The 21,557-nt window shown below is 40.8% G+C and overlaps 1 protein-coding gene across 1 annotated transcript; it reads left to right on the plus strand.

Annotated features, from left to right (window-relative positions):
- The first annotated feature begins 237 nt into the window (after window positions 1-237).
- Window positions 238-1,080, plus strand: LOC129631646 (non-POU domain-containing octamer-binding protein-like). The gene has a single exon (XM_055552794.1). The coding sequence runs from the start codon at window positions 496-498 to the stop codon at window positions 1,012-1,014; it is 519 nt and encodes a 172-aa protein (XP_055408769.1). The 5' UTR covers window positions 238-495; the 3' UTR covers window positions 1,015-1,080.
- Window positions 1,081-21,557: the final 20,477 nt, after the last annotated feature.

Here is a 21,557-nt window from a genome sequence, read left to right on the forward strand (position 1 = left end):
TCTAGACAGGAAACACAATAGAAGGAAAAGACCGACAAAAATGAACCCAAAACAAATAAGAAAATGGTAATAGGATCATACATATTGATAATTACTTTAAATATAAATGGATTAAATGCACCAACCAAAAGACATTGACTGGCTGGGTAGATGAAAACATGTGTATATATACACTTTTATTTACAACATCACCTATTCTGTGTTCGACCAGGTGGAGAGGACTGTAGTCATTGTGGATGATCGAGGCAGGCCCTCAGGAAAAGGCAGTGTTGAATTCTCAGGGAAGCCAGCTGCTCGGAAAGCTCTGGACAGATGGAGTGAAGGCTCCTTCCTGCTAACCACATTTCCTCGACCTGTGACTGTGGAGCCCATGGACCAGTTAGATGATGAAGAGGGACTCCCAGAGAAGCTGGTTATAAAGAATCAGCAATTTCACAAAGAGTGAGAACAGCCACCCAGATTTGCACAGCCTGGCTCCTTTGAGTATGATATGCCATGCACTGGAAGGCACTTATTGAGATGGAAAAGCAGCAGCAGGACCAAGTGGACCGAAACATCAAGGAAGCTCCTGAGAAGCTGGAGATGGAGATGGAGGCTGCTCGCCATGAGCACCAGGTCATTCTAATGAGGCAGGATTTGATGAGGCGTCAAGAACTTCGGAGGATGGAAGAGCTGCAGAATCAAGAAGTGCAAAAACGAAAGCAGCTGGAGCTCAGGCAGGAGGAGGAGCGCAGGCGCTGTGAGGAAGAGATGCGGCGGCAACAAGAAGAAATGATGCGACGACAGCAGGAAGGATTCAAGGGAACCTTCCCTGATGTGAGAGAGCAAGAGATACAGATGGGTCAGATGGCTATGGGAGGTGCTACGGGCATAAACAACAGAGGCGCCATGCCCCCTGCTCTTGTGCCAGCTGGTACCCCAGCTCCTCCAGGACGAGTCACTATGATGCCAGATGGAACCTTGGGATTGACCCCACCAACAACTGAAGGCTTTGGGCAAGCTGCTACAATGTAAGGAATTGGGGAAATTGGTGGAACTCCTGCATTCAACTGTGCAGCTCCTGGAGCCGAATTTGCTCCAAACAAACATCACCGATACTAATAAAATTGCAATGTCTAGTTTCCCAAAACCCTTAAAAGAGGGACCCTTTTTGGACTTAGCCGAATTCTACTCTGGAAAAGTGTTAGGGATTCCTCCCAATAGTTTAGGTCTTCCCTGCCTGTAGTACTCTAGGGAGTATGTTGGAGGCAGAGGGTAAGGGAGGGGTGATATTTAACAAATCAGTTCTATGTGGTATACCCTTTCACTAATCAATTCTGTGTGGTGCATTCCTAAAATCTCATGTGACTGTTGAGAGCCTGCGAGGGCCAGGGAGCCATGGCAAAATGGATCCAGTTAGAGCCCCCATTAGTCTTAATCATTCCACTCTTTGTCCACCCTGTTCTATTTGCTTTCTTGTTCTTACACCCCCACCCCCCACCCCCTACCCCAGTCGGTAAAGAATCTGCCTGCAATGCAGGAGACCTGGGTTCGATTCCTGGGTCGGGAAGATCCCCGGAGAAGGAAATGGCAACCCACTCCAGTATTCTTGCCTGGGAGATCCCATGGATGGCAGAGCTTGGCAGGCTACAGTCCATGGGGTTGCAAGAATCCCACATGACTTAGTGCACTGTCTGTCTCTACTTAACCCCCCAAATTGTATGTAATTATTTTATATTGTTAGGTTAATCATTTTTCCATTTGGCTTGCAATTGTAACTATCTTTTATTTTTTTATTTGGCTATTGGCTGTGAAAACTGATAAACATTTTTTACTATGGTGAAAAAGATGATAGGTTCAAAATTTGTGAACTGGTCCTCATTGGGTCTACTGTCTGTCAAGGAATAATAAGCTAACAAATAAGCAAACAAATGAATAAATACTCTCTATGATTTAAACAGGAGTGAGAGTCTCTTGATATAACATTCAAAATGTTCAGGATACAATCTAAAATTATTTAACATACAAAGTAGCAGAAAAATTAAAACAACATACAAGGAGGAAGAAAATTAGCAAGCATTTTCTTCGAGATGATCCAGATGCTGAAATTATTAGAGAAACCTTTCTCCAAGAAGTAAGGGTGAATACTACTTTAAACAAATGAAAAGTTTCAACAAAGAAATAGATACTAAGAAAAGAACCAAAGTGGAAGTTTCAGAATGAAAAGCATGATAACCGAAATAAAATGTTTACTTAGCATCTTCAATACCAGGTAGAGATGACTAGAGGAAATAGCCAGTATGCTTGAAGACAGGTGAATAGAAAACACCCAAACTGAGAAATGGAGGGGGGAAGATTGTGAAATAAAATTACCTTGTAAGACATATCAAAAGGTCTAACACTGTGTCACTGGAGTTTCTGAAAGAGAGAATAGTGTGAGAAAAAATGTGTCTGAAGAAATAATGATAGACAGCTTCCTAAATTTGGTAAAAGATGTAAAGTTACAAACTCAAGAACCTCCACAAACATCAAACCAGATAAACTCAGAGAAATACACACATAGACACATATCATAATCAGAGTGCTAAAAACCAAGGTGAAGAAAAATATAGTGAACCAATCAGAAAAATGGACATCACTTGTAAAGGAGCAATAATTTGAATGACTACATATTTCTGTTCAGAAGCCATGGAGGCCAGAAGGCAATGGAATAACATTTTTAAGGTGCTCAAAGGCCCAGAGTTCTAGGTCTAGCAAAAATGATATTACACACTGAGGAAACCAGAATTGAAAGAGACACATGTACCCCAATGTTCATCACAGCACTGTTTATAATAGCCAGGACATGGAAGCAACCTAGATGTCCATCAGCAGATGAATGGATAAGAAAGCTGTGGTACATATACACAATGGAGTATTACTCAGCCATTAAAAAGAATACATTTGAATCAGTTCTAATGAGGTGGATGAAACTGGAGCCTATTCTACAGAGTGAAGTAAGCCAGAAAGAAAAACACCAATACAGTATACTAACGCATATATATGGAATTTAGAAAGATGGTAACAATAACCCTGTATATGAGACAGCAAAAGAGACACTGATGTATAGAGCAGTCTTATGGACTCTGTTGGAGAGGGAGAGGGTGGGAAGATTTGGGAGAATGGCATTGAAATACATATAATATCATATATGGAACGAGTCACCAGTCCAGGTTTGATGCACGATACTGGATGCTTGGGGCTGGTGCACTGGGACAACCCAGAGGGATGGTATGGGGAGGGAGGGGGGAGGAGGGTTCCGGATGGGGAACACATGTATACCTGTGGCGGATTCATTTTGATATTTGGCAAAACCAATACAATAGTGTAAAGTTTAAAAATAAAATAAAATTTAAAGAATTAAAAAAAAGAAGAAAAATGATATTAATAATTTTTTGGAATAAAGATGAAAAAGGGACATTCTCAGTTGGAGGAAAACTAAAATAATTAATTGCCAATATACCTGCACTAAAGTAAGTGCTAAAATAAATTCCACAGGTGGAAGAGAAATGATACCAAAGTAATTCAAAATTCAAGATAGAAGGAAGAGCAACAGACATGGTAAATATGTGGACAAATGTAATAAACTGGCTTTCCCCTTTAAATTTTTGATATGAGATGTGCAAGACTGAAAAGAAAAACTGTAACATTGTCTAGTAGGATTTTCAGTGTATGTAGAGATGCTGCTCATGAAAATTATAGGATAAAGGAGGGAAGGTAAAGAACCTATATGGTGGCAAAGTTTCTGGATTCCAACTGAAGTGATAAATAGTAATTCCAAGTAGCCTGTGAAAAGTTAAACACAGTCGGTTATTGTTATTCATAGTAGTTGTGTTGGATAAACTCTCCATGAATACTGAATTCCCAGATACTGAATCATTGTTCTTAGTGTAAATACAGGATTAGGTTTCTGCAAGATTCTGGCCAAAACTTACATCAACTGATTAACAGATAACTTTGTTTGATGTGTGTTTCTTATTTAAAGATATGCTATTTAATCTATATGGCTGATTCAGTGACACTGAACTCACAACTGACAGCATTATAATTCATTTCTGAACACACACACATATATATTTTTCCTGTAAAGCACACCACAGCCCTTTTAACTTAGAGATAGTAAATAGCATTTCAAGACTATAATTTGGGACCATTTCAGACATTGAATTCACCAAAAAAGTATAAAATGTGAAAAATGTGTCATTAAATAGACCATGAAAAGGACGTTTGGTTACACCATGAAACTGAAATAAGAAGGGAGAGCATCACCTTATTCTAATGGAGTCAGGAATATACATATTGGATGAATCAAAATTTTCATCATTCTGTGCATGTCTGTGAATAACTGTGAAGGTGCCACAAGTATTGTGGTTACAAATGAATTTTAGTGAATAGGCAAATTCACAAATACAAAATCCATGAACAATAAGCATTAAACCCTGGTAGCTCAGTTGGTAAAGAATCCGCCTGCAATGCAGGAGACCCTGATTTGATTCTTGGGTTGGGAAGATGACCTGGAGAAGGGATAGGCTACCTACTCCAGTATTCTTGGGCTTCCCTGGTGACTCAGCTGGTATAAAATTTGCCTACAACACATGAGACATGGGTTCGATCCCTGGGTTGGGCAGATCCCTTGGAGAAGGGAACAGCTACCCACTCCAGTATTCTGACCTGGAAAATTCCATACGGAGGAGCCTGGCAGGTTACAGTCCATGGGGTCGCAAAGAGTCGGATACGGCTGAGTGATTTTCACTTCACTTCACTTCAAGTGTATATTTACTATGAACTCTAGGTTAGCCCAGTCAAAAAAGTATACAATTAGATAGTAAAAAACCCAACTAAAGATATAACTCAAAATGATAAGATTTTTGGATCACTAAAAAAAATCACAGTTCTAAATTTATATGCAATCAAAAACACAGCCTCAAAATGTATAGGGGAAAAATTACAGAGCTAGAACAAGAAATCTAAAATCATAGTGGGTAATTTTTAACATTTTTCCTTCTGTGAGTGCTTGGAAAAACAGGCAAATTATCATAAGAATATAAGATATTTGATTAATTCTTTTTAAAATGAAAATCAAAGTACGGTACTCCATAATTACAGAATACTTATAGTTTTAAACCACACAGGAAACATTTGTACTTATTCACTATTTACAATAAATCTCTTGCATTAATAGGTCTTCAAGCAAGTCTCAATAAAGTTTAAAGGATTTAAGTAATTCAGAGTATGTTTTCAGAATTAATGTACTTAAGCTGGAAATCAATTACAAAAATGTAACTTACATACGTAAAAATTAAGATATACACTTCTATTTTACCCATGGGTTTATTGACTGTGGGTTAAAGGAGATATCTCAGTTGAAATTAGAAATGTTTTGCTCATTAAAAAAAGAGATTTGTGGTTATCATAGGCAGGAAGTGGGGGGAGGGGTAATTGGAGGAAGGAGGTCAAAGGTAAAAACTTACAGTTACAAGATAAATAAGTTCTAGGGATATAATGTACAAGATGGTAACTGTAGTTACCACTGCTGTAGGACATAGGAAAATTGTTCAGAGAGTAAATCCTAAGAGTTCTCATCACAAAAAAAGACAAAAATGAAAAAAAAAACAAAAACAGAAAAGGTGAAAGGTCTGAAAGGTCTACAGATATATCTATCTTACTTCACAGTTTTGCCAAGGGCCTGCGGTACTTACTCTGTGGTTAAGTTTCTCACTCAAGTATTGATTTAATTATCAGAAAACATTGGTGCCCAAAAGCATTAAGAAAAAAATAGGCTGTAACATTTGGAGAAAAATGTTTTGAACTGATTGAAAATTAAAATTCTACATTCAAAACTTGCTCATGGTATATAGTTAAAGTTGTGCCTAGAGGGATTACTTCAACTTTAAATGCTTATAAAAAAGAAGAAAGACTGATATCAATGAACTAAGTATCTAACTGCATGAAGTGGAAAAAAAGTCAAACTCAAAGGAAGTAGAAGAAAGGAAATAAAAGGGTTAATTAAATGAGATTAAGTTAAGATTAATAATATTTGATACCCCTATGGAGGCTGATTAAAAAAAAAATGAGAGAATGCACAAGTAACCAATGCCAGATGTGAAAGAAAGAGAGCATTAAATCCCATAGATACAAAAAAGTTAATATGTGGATCTAATGAACAACTTAATGCCAATAATACAACATAAGAATAAATAAATTTATAGAAAAATGCAACTTACTAAAATGAGCACACACACACAAAATTAGAAAACCTGAATAGTGCAGTTTTCTGTATATGTGAAATGTATCACAATAAAAAAGGTTAAAAATTAAACATAAACTAAAGTTGAGAATCACAGAACAGGAGAGGCACCTACTAAGTCAGTTGCTTTATTATGTGCCTTTGAACAGATTAATGCCTAGATTCAAATTTTATGAAACCTCAGATATGCAGCATTATTTAAGAGGGTAGAGATTACTTTAATTTAAATTCAGAGAAGTAAAAAGCCAACTTAGAGTTCTTTGACATGATGTTTCTGCAAAAACTGGGTAACTTGACGTTAGAACTTTACCAAACTCCTCAAAGGTTGATGGGCTTTCCTGGTAGCTCAGCTGGTAAAGAATCTGCCTGCAATGCAGGAGACCCCAGTTCCATCCCTGGGTCAGGAAGATCCCCTGGAGAAGACAGAATTCCACTGACAGAGCAGAGGAGCCTGGCTGGCTACAGTCCTTGGGGTCACAAAGAACCGGACATGACCGAGTGACTTTCACTTTCACTAAAAAGTTGATAACCAAGAGAAAGGCAGACTTGCCTATTGTGTTCTTGGCACAGTTTCTATTGATTCCATCCTTTTTTTATCTCCTTGACAGTCAAGCTATTTTTCCTGTGTTAATATCAGTACATTCTCTTCTTGTTTGTATTAAGAAAACAACTGGGCTATATCTGCCTCGTAACTGCCATCTCTGAAAGAGAAAAAGCTCTCAATTCCTCTCCTTTTCCCAAATGAATATTATACTTTTCACTTGTCCTGGGATGACCCACTGATAAACTGTGGATACATTTTTAGGTCTACCCTGTGTTTTTAAAGGAGCTTAACCACGTGGAATATATCTTTCAGAAGACAGTGCTTACTTTGGATACCAACTACAGCTTGGGTGTTCGCAGGCTGCACTTCTGATTAATTGGCTATAAATTTGGGAGCTCCCATGACCCTCTCAGGTTTGATAATTCATTAGAATGACTCCCAGAACTCAGGAAAACACTATAGTTACAATTATAATTTTACTAAAAAGAATACATGTAGGGAGGTCTGGGAGGGTCTTGAATGCAGAACTTCCATGCCCTCTTCCTGCGGAGTCAGGCTGTGTCACCGTCCTGGCATATCAACATGCTTACCAACTAGGAAGCTCTGCCGAGCTTTGGTGGCCAGGGCTTTATTGTGGTTTTATTACTTTGGCATGTTTGATTAAATCCTTGACCTTGTGCTTGAACCCAGTGCCTTCTCTTCTTTCTAGTGGTTGGTCTGGCCAGAGGTCACTGCCCTTTCATCACCTGGTTGGTCCTTCTGGTGACCAGCACCATTCTGAAGCTATTTGAGCTCCACCATTAGCCACCTTATTAGCATAACAAAGACACTCCTGTCACTCAAGAAATTTCAAGGTTTTTAGAATCTTCCTGCCAAAAACCTGGACAAAGATCAGACAAATTCTTTATTAAACTACAGCATCTAATAAGTGCTCTGATTAGGATGAACGATTTTATCTTTCCCAGAAGATAAAAGACACATTCCAAAGCCAGAACGTGTGCAAAAGATAGAAGGCAGACATATTTTAGAGCACATTTGACTCCTGAACTTTATTCAACTCAAGGTCACATAGTTAAGCAATTGAGTGAATGCTTTCTAAAATAAGAATTTACTAAGTAGAATTTTCTTTCAGTCCTCAAGTGTGATTTTTATAGGTGTCCGTGTGTATACTAGGAATTCTTTTCTATTAGCCAAAGATAACTGTATTGGGATCTTTTGCTTTGTAAAATGCTGTTCCCAAAGCATGTCCCCAGCTGAAATGATTGTTTGGGATGCTTTTCAATGTTATCATATTATTTTTCTGTAATGAGCTAAGAATTAAAAAAAAGATGGCACTGAACCCTGGGGTTAGTCAAGTTCTCAAAGGTCTTCCAGTTCAATTCCTGTGTGTGATGCCTGGATTATTTCAGAGTATTTCCAGCAAATATGTATGCAGCTGAACTTTACCTGTAATGGGTGGTTCACTCCCCTAGAAGCAGTCTGTCTCATATTCAGATAGTCCTGTGAGAAAGTTCTACTGCCTTACTGAGTTGAAAACCTTTCTCCCCATATTTTTCAACTGGTGGTTCTACCCCTGGTTCTTGGACTAGTTTGGGATTGACAAAAGGATGAGGAACATTGTTCCAAAAGTGTGTGAAAACACATTCTTGCAGCAAGAGGACATCATATGTGTGTCTCAGGAAAGATGATGGTCAAGAGCCTGTCTTATGGCTCTCTTTAGCTGTTAATCTGGGAATTTTAGCACCAGAAACTTTACTAATAAGATGATAAAGTTGATGAAACAATAGGTAACATTTTTTTGAGTGCTACTATGTGCCAGGTATTGTGTGCTGGGAGCGTTCCTTGCATGTGTGCATGTTCATAGCCGCTCAGACATGTCTGACTCGTTGTAACCCCATGGACTATAGCCCACCAGGCTCCTCTGTCCATGGGATTCTCCAGGCAAGAATACTGGAGTGGGTTGTCATGCCCTCCTCCAGGGGATCTTACCAACCCAGGAATTGAACCAGGGTCTCCTGCATTGCAGGCAGATTCTTTACCAGCTGAGCTTCTGCAAGATGTCTCTGTATGGTAGACATTGTTGCTGCCATCACTTTACAGATGAGCGTACCAAGGCTCAGAGAAGTCAGATAACTTTCTCAAGTTTCTTCAACTAAGGGAGCCAGTTTCAAACCATGAATCTTAACTCTCAAACATGTTTTTAGTGGTTGACACTCCACTGCGTTCCATTTTACTTTTAATGACACACACGCACTGTTGATTGTTTTTTCCTGAAGCTAAGAGTATTTGTCGTCAGATTTTCCTGTATGCCATTGACTCCTGAGAGTGTCACTATCACTGTGGACAGGGCTGGGTAGTTTGGCTAGCAGCAGCTGGGGCATAAGTTGGTAGCAGCAGCTGGGGCATAAGTTAGTAGCAGCAGCTGGGGCATAAGTTGGTAGCAGCAACTGGGGCATAAGTTGGTAGCAGCAGCTGGGGCATAAGTTGGTAGCAGCAACTGGGGCATAAGTTGGTAGCAGCAGCTGGGGCATAAGTTGGTAGCAGCATCACAAGGGAATGAAACAAAATAAGAACCAATATGATGCCTAGCACCAGAATCTCTTTCTCTGACTAGTGTCTTCCGGGTCTATTTTTCTAACCTAGACAACTTTCCTGGGAATACCCCACTCCAGGGCATGTTACCAGCTGGATGTCATATCACAATGACTTTTACAGATGATTAGTGCCACCAAGAATGCTGGCCTGAAATCATTTTACCGATTAGTAACTGCCTGGGGTCACAGTAATTCAATATATGAAGGTTCTTCTGAGCTGAGAATGAAAAATAGCCTCTACTGTGAAAGACCCAGGGTGGGGACAATGAAAGGGAGGTTTCAGGGAGTCTTCTCAAAGAATACACTCAGGGTCTTTCCCCATTTTCTCACCCTCAAAGCTTTCAGGAGATAATCTGATCGTGTTTTTTGAAGTGCTGCAGTTAGTAAAACATACACAGTTTTTGCCTGTGTGCATTTTCTCCCAGAAAATTTTCAAGAAATTTCTTTAAGAATTTTCTTCAAGAAACCCATCTAATCTAGGCATCATGGTACTACAGAGATAAGTCATCTATGATTTCTGTCTTGGAAATACAGAGATCAAAGGGAAAGGATGGATACACAAATCACAATAATACAAGGCAGGACATGTTATGAGTGGTCATCATTAGCAAAATGATAAGGTGTCTGTGGAGTGTTCACCTCCTCTTGTTGAGAATCAAAGAAGGCTTCAACAAAAAGGTGGAATTTTAATCTAGAGGTCACAAACTGGAGGCCACCATCTGCATTTAGTCCATAAATGCGTGGGAAGGTGAAAGATACAGTCGATATAAGGCAGCACATCAAACAAGAATGGAAACTGTATAGAAAATTTTTTAGTTCCAGATTTGTTGCAATAGAGACCAAACAGGAGAGCTGAGGGATTGAATTGGAAAGTCTCATAGTATTAGACTATGGAGAGCCTTGCCAAGGCTTTGGAAGATTCCTTCATATTGAGTATGTGCCCTAAGGGGGCCTCATGAGGTAGAATTGTCCTGTAACTCTTCAGCGCTTTTCTCCAGAGAACACTCAACAATGATGAAGGTGAAATTATCACCGGAGGTAAGTCATCACCTGCTTATTTGTTGACAGTATTCTGTGCCAGGAGGGGTTATTGTTATGGAGCTCTGAAAACCCCAAGAGGATTAGCAAATGCAGTGTTTTTGTGGTTAAACCAAGGAAAAGGAAGCACATCTTAAATTCTACATTATTGGTAATAAAATGTATGCTGTGCGAGCTTCACTTCTAATACAATACACAAAGATCCTCGAAGGACCAGCTCTGAACCATGGCTCCCCGGAAACAAGTCACACCTGTCATCCTTCTTCCTGCTCTCCTCCAACCAGCCAGTCTGTTGCATTGTTCTGGGCATTTCAGGTTGGAAAAGCTCCACCTTTAGTCTCACTTTATTTTCATTTAATATGCCAATTACAGTCTTGATGATCTGCTCATGGGCAGTTTTCCAGAAGACCTGTCTCACTTTGTGTAGATTAAATTATATATGCTGATTCAATTCCACTGGCCACACATGTGGGACAATTATTACCCAAGTTCTCTACTTCTCATTCCTAATTTAGTTCTGCAGCTCCTTTCCGAAATTGCCTCTCTTCTTGCATCCCATCTCTGTCTGGACTCAGATCCAGGAGTTTCTCTCTCTGTGTCTGAGGAGTGCTGTGAATTTAGCATTGTCATTTCAGAATCAATATAAAATCATTTGAATGCAAAACTCCATTGGCTATGTCTTGGTGCCATGAAACCTTGGCTGGCTTTTCCATAATGTGATCGAGCCATTGAATCAGAGCTGGGAGACCTGGCTGCTAGCCTGGACTTTGCCAGTAACCCTCTGTTGTGGTCAGCTGTGGATTGCATCCATAACTTCCATTCTCCTATCCTCTTCACAATGGCTTCCACAATTTTTCAGCTACGAGGTTCCCGAGGACTGATCCTACACCAGCTCTAGGGTAAGGCTCTGCTTGCCTTAAGTTAGTCTCCATCTCCTTTTCCAGTACCACAATGATAAGTTCCGAGATGTACCACATACCAAGCTAGGTTAGTCAGGGCCAATAAAACCAACTTCTGGAGCTCCAGTTGGATTATTGGAGAGACAGAATCCAGTGAGGAAGTATATACTTCTGGGATGTTTGAGGACCCATTTTGATACCACAATACGAGAGTCAGAAAGAGACCGCACATTAACCCCAATTCTCATCATTAGAGTCCTAGATCAAGTCTCAGCTAAACCTTGGTATACCTCTGGACTGTTCAGTTACAGGCGCCAATAAGCTCTCTATTTGTGTAAGGTAGTTTGGGCTGAAATTTCTATTTTCTAAAGGCTTTCTATTGGCGTACAGTTGCTTCACAATGTTGTGTTAGTTTCTGCTGTATAGCAGAGTGAATCAGCTGTATGTATACATATGTCCCCTCTTTTTTGGATTTCCTTCCCATTTAGGTCACCACAGAACACTGAGCAGAGTCTCCTATGCTATACAGCAGGTTCTCATTAGTTATCTATTTTTTCGTAGTGTGTATATGTCAGTCCCAATCTTCCAGTTCACCCCACACTTCCCTCCCCCACCTTGGTGGTCATACATTTATTCTCTACGTCTGTGTCTGTATTTTTGCTTTGCAAGTAGGTTCATCTGTATTATTCTAGATTCCACATATATGCAATAATATACAATATTTGTTTTTCTCTTTCTGACTTACTTCACTTTGTATGACAGAATTTAAGGGAATATTACTCAGCTATAAAAAGGAAAAATTCTATTTCTCGCAGTCAAAGCATCTGAATGTGGTGTTGATAAATTACTTTCCCTGTCCGAGCCTCGCTTTCTTCTTGTGCCTTGCAAGGGGCTAGGCAGGCTAAGGTCCATTCCAGTTCTGAAATTCCGAGACTCTGATTTTTTCTTCCAGTTCTTTATAATGCACCTGGCCATTTTTCCCCTGGTGAGAAAGAAAGGAGGCGTAATTGGAGACTCTCACTGTGCGCTAGTTGATGTCAGGGGTGGATCAGGAGAGGCTGCTCTGAGGGAAACGTTTGTTTTCAGTTGAGGCCTGAAGAACGAGGGTTAGCGAGGGTGACAGAGTGTGGTGTGTGTTCTCCAGGCAGCAGGAGCAGCCAGGAGCAGATGGGAGGTTTGGGGATGGGCTGGCTTGATGTCTTTGAGTCACAATTATAAAATGAAGCACCTGTCCACTCTTGAGCTCCATGTGCCCACTCCTCTTACACATCTGCCCTCATAAGGAAGGTCCTCCTCTCTCTAACAGAAGCATCTTTCATTTTTACTGTGACTGAAATTCTTTGAGGATAGAAGTTGTGTCTTTATCAACTCAGTGCCTCCAGATGCCCAACAAAGTGGACACAATGTGCCTCTGGACACAAGGAGTTGAATTTCAACTCATGAGATAAGTTAAGTCTCAAACATGGGAAAAGTCATGACAAGTTTGATAATGGAAAAGAGACAGGGGTGGCTGGAGTAGGGACTCAGGTAGGAGAGCAGAGGAAACCAGGCTACAAAATTACATTTGGAGAGAGTCTCAAATGCCAAGATAAGGTCTTGGGGCCATAAGCCAGGTTTGAAGGGAATAAGGTGACCAAAGGACACAATTGTGCCACCACAATGCATTCAGGCTCTTTAAATGTCCAGGCCATTGACAGATCATTTGGCAACAATAGATTTGCATGAGCTGAAAAGATACTAATGCTCTGGAGATAACTTGGGAAATTTCTGACTTATGCTTTCACTCTTGGCAACCTTCCAAGAGTAATCAGTTATATATTTAGCCTCATTCCCCACAGGTGTGGATAATCAGGGTGTTAGAGAAACCGGGTAAATAATGGTTGGAATGCTGTGTATTCAGTTATTGAGGGTGAACCCAGGACAAGCCAAGCTTAACACTGCTTTACTTCCCACACCACACACACACACACACACACACACACTTATGTTTAGCATCTCTTATTATCCAAATCCTCACAAAGACCTGGATTTTGAATAGACTGTGAACTACTTTCAACTCAACATATCTAATATATCCAAAAAACAAACTATTCTTGTCCTCCTTCAGCCTTCTTCCTGATTTATACATTTCTACTTTTCTTTTTCTTACAAGGCACCAATACTTTCTCAGTCTTTGAGATCTGAAAATGGACAATCATCCTAGTCTTCACCTGCTATTGCTGCCCACCCCTCATCCACAACAGTCTCCAAGTCTTCCCAATTTCATCCTCATCCTCTTGTCCTCTCCCTGATAACTCCATGTTCATATTTTCACTGGGGCTCATTTGAACAACTGTTACAATCACTCAAGCAGCCTTCATTTTTGAAACAATCTTACAGAAAATTGTAAAAACATTTGAGAATAAGTTGCTAATATCATGCTCCATTACCCTTGAATACTTTGGTAACTACAAAAAACCATAATGCAGCCATCAAATGCAGGAAATTAAAACTGATACATTATTACAATCTAATCTACAGATTCCCTTCAAGTTTTCCCAGTTGGTCTAAAGTTCCTTTTAGTCAAAGTTTCTGGCTCAGGATTACATGTTCTATTTCTTTAGTCTTCAATCTGTAAGAGTGACCATCTTTTTTTGACTTTGACACTTTTGAAGATTATAGCCACTTGTTTTGTAAAATGTCCTTTACTTTGGGTTTCTTTGATGTTTCCTCATGATCAAACGAGGTACACATCTCTGGCAGGAATATCACAGACGTGATACAATATCTCATCTTATTGCATCTTATTTGATGACAAGTGAAAGTGAAATCAGATGGCACATAATTATGACTCATCCTATACTGGTAACTAGCCTTGGTCATTTGTCTATCAGGCTTTATAAAATTATTATTCTTTCCTTTGCAATTGACATTTTTTTTTTTGGAGAGTGAATATTTTGAAACTATGTAGAGATTCTATTTCTTCTCAGACTTTCAATTTAGTATGTCTATTGGTATGAATGTGAGAGTTGGACTGTGAAGAAAGCTGAGCGCTGAAGAATTGATGCTTTTGAACTGTGGTGTTGGAGAAGACTCTTGAGAGTCCCTTGGACTGCAAGGAGATCCAACCAGTTCATCCTAAAGGAGATCAGTCCTGGGTGTTCATTGGAGGGACTGATATTGAAGCTGAAACTCCAATACTTTGGCCACCTGATGCGGAGAGCTGACTCATTGGAAAAGACCCTGATGCTGGGAGGGATTGGGGGCAGGAGGAGAAGGGGACGATAGAGGATGAGATGGCTGGATGGCATCACTGACTTGATGGATGTGAGTCTGAGTGAACTCCGGGAGTTGGTGATGGACAGGGAGGCCTGGTGTGCTGCGATTCATGGGGTCGCAGAGTTGGACACGACTGAGCGACTGAACTGAACTGATTGGTATGGATTCATGAAGTCTTATTTCAGCCAATTGTCATAGTTTGTTACTATCATTCATTTTGATGCTCAAATTATCCAAGTGGGGTCCCTTCAAGCTGGTTTCTGTGCTCTTTTGACATGACTCCATCAATATTTGAGCACCTAGGCTTATCTTGTACCTGCCCTGCTCCAGGCCAGAAATCAATCATTTTTCCAAGGAGCTAGGATCCTGTTATAGAAAAATGATGCTCAGATTTGGTGTGCTTATTGATGCTAGGGTGTCACTGTGCTTAGACCTTCACAGTGAGGCACTGGGGAATTTATATTTACACTTTAACACATGTATATATTTCCATATTTATTTATTCATTCTAACTTTTTTCCTTTTCCTATTTCTAACTTCCTTCTCTGACAATAAGAAATCTGCCTCCAAAGGCTTCCAGTTTTAGTTCACAAGTAAGGAGCTTGAAAATTGCCACTCTGCCCTAATAAGAAGCAAAAAGCTGAACGGGAAGGATAATCAACTCTTTTTGGATCAGCAGTTGGAATCAGGACAAACTGCTGCCCCCCAAATTGAGAGAGAAGCAATTAAAGGCAGTGTTAAGTCACAGCTTACTAGAGACTCGAAAATATGTGCCACTGAGGGAACAAGTGCCAGGGTTCAAAACTGACAACTGTAATTGACAATTGCTAGAAGCCCAGTGTCGGAGAAGGCAATGGCACCCCACTCCAGTGCTCCTGCCTGGAAAATCCCATGGACAGAGGAGCCTGGAAGGCTGCAGTCCATGGGGTCGCTAAGAGTCGGACACGACTGAGCGACTTCACTTTTCACTTTCATGCATTGGAGAAGGAAATGGCAACCCACTCCAGTGTTCTTGCCTGGAGAATCCCAGGGATGGGGGAGCCTGGTAGGCTGCCGTCTATGGGGTCACACAGAGTAGGACACGACTGAAGTGACTTAGCAGCAGCAGCAGAAGCCCAGTGTCGGAGAAGACAATAGCACCCCACTCCAGTACTCTTGCCTGGAAAATCCCATGGATGGAGGAGTCTGGTAGGCTGCGGTCCATGGGGTTGCTAAGAGTCGGACACGACTGAGCGACTTCACTTTCACTTTTCACTTTCATGCATTGGAGAAGGAAATGGCAACCCACTCCAATGTTCTTGCCTGGAGAATCCCAGCGGCGGGGGAGCCTGGTGGGCTGCCATCTATGGAGTCGCACAGAGTCGGGCACAACTGAAGTGACTTAGCAGCAGAAGCCCAGTGTGGACAACTCTGAGAGTTGAACTCCAGGGGAGGATTTATCTTTAGAAACTCGAAAGCTCCCAGAGTAAATACCAGAGAAAAATCCCTTTTTGCTTCTGGTGGTGGTGGTGGTTTAGTCACTAAGTTGTCTCTAACTCTTTGCAGCCCTGTAGAGTTAGCCCACCATGTTCCTCTGTCCATGGGATTTAAAAACTGGATTGGGTTGCCATTTCCTTCTCCAGGGGATCTCCCCAACTCAGGGATCAAACCCACGTCTCCTTCCTGGCAGGCAGATTCTTTTACCACTGAGCCACCTGGAAAGCTCCTTTTCTCCTTGTAGTGGGAGGGGGAAAGAAATCATTTTGCAATACACCAGAGCACTGTGTTCTTAACAAGCCCTGCCCTCAGGAAAAACTAGTTAACTAGACCCTATAACCTGCTGGGGTATTAGCAGGACCTAACTGACATGGGGAAGGGAGATACCCAACTCCAGTCCATTTTAGTCATCCTATCCTAATAAGGAGGAAGAAAAAACCAGAAACTCTTGTGTAGTTCACAGTCCAGAGACATAGATTCACTAAAAGGCTGAGACCTAGTCCCTGAACTATAGAGTGCTTACCCTCCCCCCACACCTCACCATCACAGTACCAAAGATCCATTTATAGCAGTTCCTATCACTCAGTAGGTCATATCTGGCTATCAAGAAAAAAATAACAAGGCATATCAAAAGGCAAAAAGTACAATTTCAAGAGACAGAGCAAGCATCAGAACCAGACATGGCAGGGATGTTGAAATTATCTGACCAGGAATCAACTAGGATTAATATAAGACTCGAAGCCAGGCTTCAGCAATATGTGAACCGTGAACTTCCAGATGTTCAAGCTGGTTTTAGAAAAGGCAGAGGAACCAGAGACCAAATTGCCAACATCCGCTGGATCATCGAAAAAGCAAGAGAGTTCCAGAAACACATCTATTTCTGCTTTATTGACTATGCCAAAGCCTTTGACTGTGTGGATCACAATAAACCGTGGAAAATTCTGAAAGAGATGGGAATACCAGACCACCTGAACTGCCTTTTAAGAAATTTGTATGCAGGTCAGGAAGCAACAGTTAGAACTGGACATGGAACAACAGACTGGTTCCAAATAGGAAAAGGAGTACATCAAGGCTGTATATTGTCACCCTACTTATTTAACTTATATGCAGAGTACATCATGAGAAACGCTGGACTGGAAGAAGCACAAGCTGGAATCAAGATTGCCAGGAGAAATATCAATAACCTCAGATATGCAGATGACACCACCCTTATGGCAGAAAGTGAAGAGGAACTAAAAAGCCTCTTGATGAAAGTGAAAGTGGAGAGTGAAAAAGTTGGCTTAAAGCTCAACATTCAGAAAACGAAGATCATGGCATCTGGTCCCATCACTTCATGGGAAATAGAAGAGGAAACAGTGGAAACAGTGTCAGACTTTATTTGGGGGGGCTCCAAAATCACTGCAGATGGTGACTGCAGCCATGAAATTAAAAGATGCTTAACTCCTTGGAAGGAAAGTTATGACCAACCTAGATAGCCTTTTCAAAAGCAGAGACATTACTTTGTTGACAAAGGTCCATCTAGTCAAGGCTATGGTTTTTCCAGTAGTCATGTATGGATGTGAGAGTTGGACTGTGAAGAAAGCTGAGCGCCGAAGAATTGATGCTTTTGAACTGTGGTGTTGGAGAAGACTCTTGAGAGTCCCTTGGACTGCAAGGAGATCCAACCAGTCCATTCTGAAGGAGATCAGCCCTGGGATTTCTTTGGAAGGAATGATGCTAAAGCTGAAACTCCAGTACTTTGGCCACCTCATGCAAAGAGTTGACTCATTGGGAAAGACTCTGATGCTGGGAGGGATTGGGGGCAGGAGGAGAAGGGGATGACAGAGGATGAGATGGCTGGATGGCATCACTGACTCGATGAATGTGGATCTGCGTGAACTCCAGGAGTTAGTGATGGACAGGGAGGCCTGGCGTGCTGTGATTCATGGGGTCGCAAAGAGTCAGACATGACTGAGCGACTGAACTGAACTAATGGGTAAAGTAGACAGCATGCAAGAAGAGATGGGCAGTGTGGCAGAGAGTTGGCAATCCTAAGATCCTTAATCTTTATCAAGGATCTTTTATCAAGCCTCCATGATCCTTATCATCCTAATTGACCAGTTCTTCTGTATGTGACCAGCCTCCCATTGCTGCTGCCCTTCCCTCCCATGTGGGCACCTCTTCACCCCATCCAGTCACTGTCACCCCACACTGGCCGCTGCCCTGTTGTCGCCAGGATTTCACACCTGGTGCTAGGCTGCCACCCCTGTGAAGGTGCATCCTGCCCTAACTCTAGCACTCCATGCCAGGTTGCCCTTCCCTCCAACCACATGGGAGCCTTCCTCATCCTTCACCATATTGGGCTGGGATGCCTCCTTTGTTCTTCCCAGCCTCCTGTCAGGCTCTGTTAGTCTGTATTGGTCTGTCCTCCCAATATCTTCATCATACCTCTCAGGCTTCAGCATCTTACACATACCACCTGTTGTGGGAATGCTCTCAAGGCATCCACTTATGGCCAGTATCTTGCTGTGTGTAATAAAAAGCTCTGACCATGCCAGTACTCTGCTTAAAAAAACCTTCAGAAGAAAGATCTTATATTCAAAAACCTCTGGAAAAAACCCCATGTTCTTCTTGACTTTCAAGCCTTCCCTAATCTGAGACCATTTTTTATGCCTACAATTACTGATTTCCTATGCAATCCATAGTTTTCTTGAACCTGACAACTTAATTTCTCACATGCACTTCACACTACTTTTATTCTGAATCTGGAGTCCCGTAGCCTGTCTGCTCTAATGCTACTACCCCAAGTTCTTGCACACTCAACCTCTGTCTTCCTTATAGTCTCAGCTCAAATGCCACCTCATATATGAAGAATTTCTTGAGAGCCACCCACTCCAAACTCAGGTACAATTTGTTGAGTGTTTCCATGTACTTCACACTACTTGTAACACTTTTGTGAGGTAGATAAGCATACGGAAAAGTGGCTGATATTACTAGTCCTTAGGAAAATGCAGATTAAAGTCATAATGAAATATCACTACACACCTATTGGAATGGCTGGAGTGATTAAAATAATAATAATACCAAATGCTGGCAAGGATATGAAATAGATTTGTGCATGCATGCCCATAACACATGTTTGTGTATCCATATATATGGGCTTCCCTGGTGGCTCAGCAGTGAAGAATCCACCTGCAATGCACGAATTGCAGGATATGCAGGTTTGATCCCTGGGTCAGGAAGATCCCCTGGAGGAGGGCATGGCAACCCACCTCAGTATTCTTGCCTGGAGCATCCCACGAACAGAGGAGCTTGGTGGGCTACAGTCCATAGGATTGCAAAGAGTCGGACATGACTGAAGTGACTTAGCACGCACACATGCATATATATATATATATGTAATATATGCCTCAGGTTTACTAAGGCATAATTTACATATAGTGAAATTCACCCTTTTTAGTGTATAATCCTATGAGCTTTGAATAATGCATGCAATCACATAACCACTGCTATATTGCTTTGTAGGCAATTCTTCCCCAAACCCAGCCCCAGCAACCACAGACCTATTTTTGTCATGTAAATGGACTCATGCACCCAGAATCATATACCCTTTGAGTTTGGCTCTTCTCACCTAGAGTAATGCATTTCAGATGCATCCATGTTATGGAAAGCAATTGTCATTCTTTTTATTGCTGAATTATTGTATGGATGAATCATTCTTTAGTAACTATTCATCAGTTGAAGAATTCTTCTGTTGTTTCAACTTTTTGATGATTATGAACAAAATCATAAACATTCATGTACATGTTTTTGTGTAAACATGTTTTTTAATTTTAGTAGGGTAAATAATAATGGGTTACTGGGTCATATGGGAGGTAAAGGTTTAACTTTAAAGAAACTGTCCAACTATTTTCCAAATTGATCAAGCTATTTTGGATTCCCATCATCAATGTCTCAAAGTTACATTTGCTCCTCATCTTCCCCAGCACTTGACATTGTTTTTTTTAAATTCTATCCATTTTAATAGATGTACAGTAGTATCTCACTGAGGTTTTAATTTAATTCAATTTTAACCCAAAGGTTAATGATACTGAAAATCCTTTCATGTTTGTCAACAATTTATCGTCTTTGGTGAAGTATATGTTCAAACATTTGGCCATAGATTTGGATTCTGTATTTTCTTTTCTATTGAGTATTGAGAGTTGTTTATATGTATTCTTTTTTTTAAATTTTATTTTATTTTTAAATTTTACAATATTGTATTAGTTTTGCCAAATATTGAAATGAATCCACCACAGGTATACATGTGTTCCCCATCCTGAACCCTCCTCCCTCCTCCCTCCCCATACCATCCCTCTGGGTCGTCCCAGTGCACCAGCCCCTAGCATCCAGTATCATGCATCGAACCTGGACTGGCGACTCGTTTCATATATGATATTATACATGTTTCAATGCCATTCTCCCAAATCATCCCACCCTCTCCCTCTCCAACAGAGTCCATAAGACTGTTCTATACATCAGTGTCTCTTTTGCTGTCTCGTACACAGGGTTATTGTTACCATCTTTCTAAATTCCATATATATGCGTTAGTATACTGTATTGGTGTTTTTCTTTCTGACTTACTTCACTCTGTAGAATAGGCTCCAGTTTCATCCACCTCATTAGAACTGATTCAAATGTATTCTTTTTAATGGCTGAGTAATACTCCATTGTGTATATGTACCACAGCTTTCTTATCCATTCATCTGCTGATGGACATCTAGGTTGCTTCCATGTCCTGGCTATTATAAACGTGCTGCGATGAACACTGGGGTACACGTGTCTCTTTCTCTTCTGGTTTCCTCAGTGTGTATGCCCAGCAGTGGGATTGCTGGATCATAAGGCAGTTCTATTTCCAGTTTTTTAAGGAATCTCCACACAGTTCTCCATAGTGGCTGTACTAGTTTGCTTTCCCACCAACAGTGTAAGAGGGTTCCCTTTTCTCCACACCCTCTCCAGCATTTATTGCTTGTAGACTTTTGGATCACAGACATTCTGACTGGTGTGAAATGGTACCTCATAGTGGTTTTGATTTGCATTTCTCTGATAATGAGTGATGTTGAGCATCTTTTCATGTGTTTGTTAGCCATCTGTATGTCTTCTTTGGAGAAATGTCTATTTAGTTCTTTGGCCCATATTTTGATTGGGTCATTTATTTTTTTGGAGTTGAGGTGCAGGAGTTGCTTGTATATTTTTGAGATTAGTTGTTTGTCAGTTGCCTCATTTGATATTATTTTCTCCCATTCTGAAGGCTGCCTTTTCACCTTGATAATAGTTTCCTTTGTTGTGCAGAAGCTTTTAAGTTTAATTAGGTCCCATTTGCTTATTTTTGCTTTTATTTCCAATATTCTGGGAGGTGGGTCATAGAGGATCCTGCTGTGATGTATGTCAGCAAGTGTTTTGCCTATGTTCTCCTCTAGGAGTTTTATAGTTTCTGGTCTTACGTTTAGATCTTTAATCCATTT

The sequence above is a fragment of the Bubalus kerabau genome, chromosome 17 (assembly GCF_029407905.1).
Source record: "Bubalus kerabau isolate K-KA32 ecotype Philippines breed swamp buffalo chromosome 17, PCC_UOA_SB_1v2, whole genome shotgun sequence".
NCBI classification, from domain to species: domain Eukaryota; kingdom Metazoa; phylum Chordata; class Mammalia; order Artiodactyla; family Bovidae; genus Bubalus; species Bubalus kerabau.

Excerpts from the sequence above, each read along its gene's own strand:
- LOC129631646 (XM_055552794.1), top strand. The coding sequence starts at position 496 with ATGCACTGGAAGGCACTTATTGAGATGGAAAAGCAGCAGCAGGACCAA.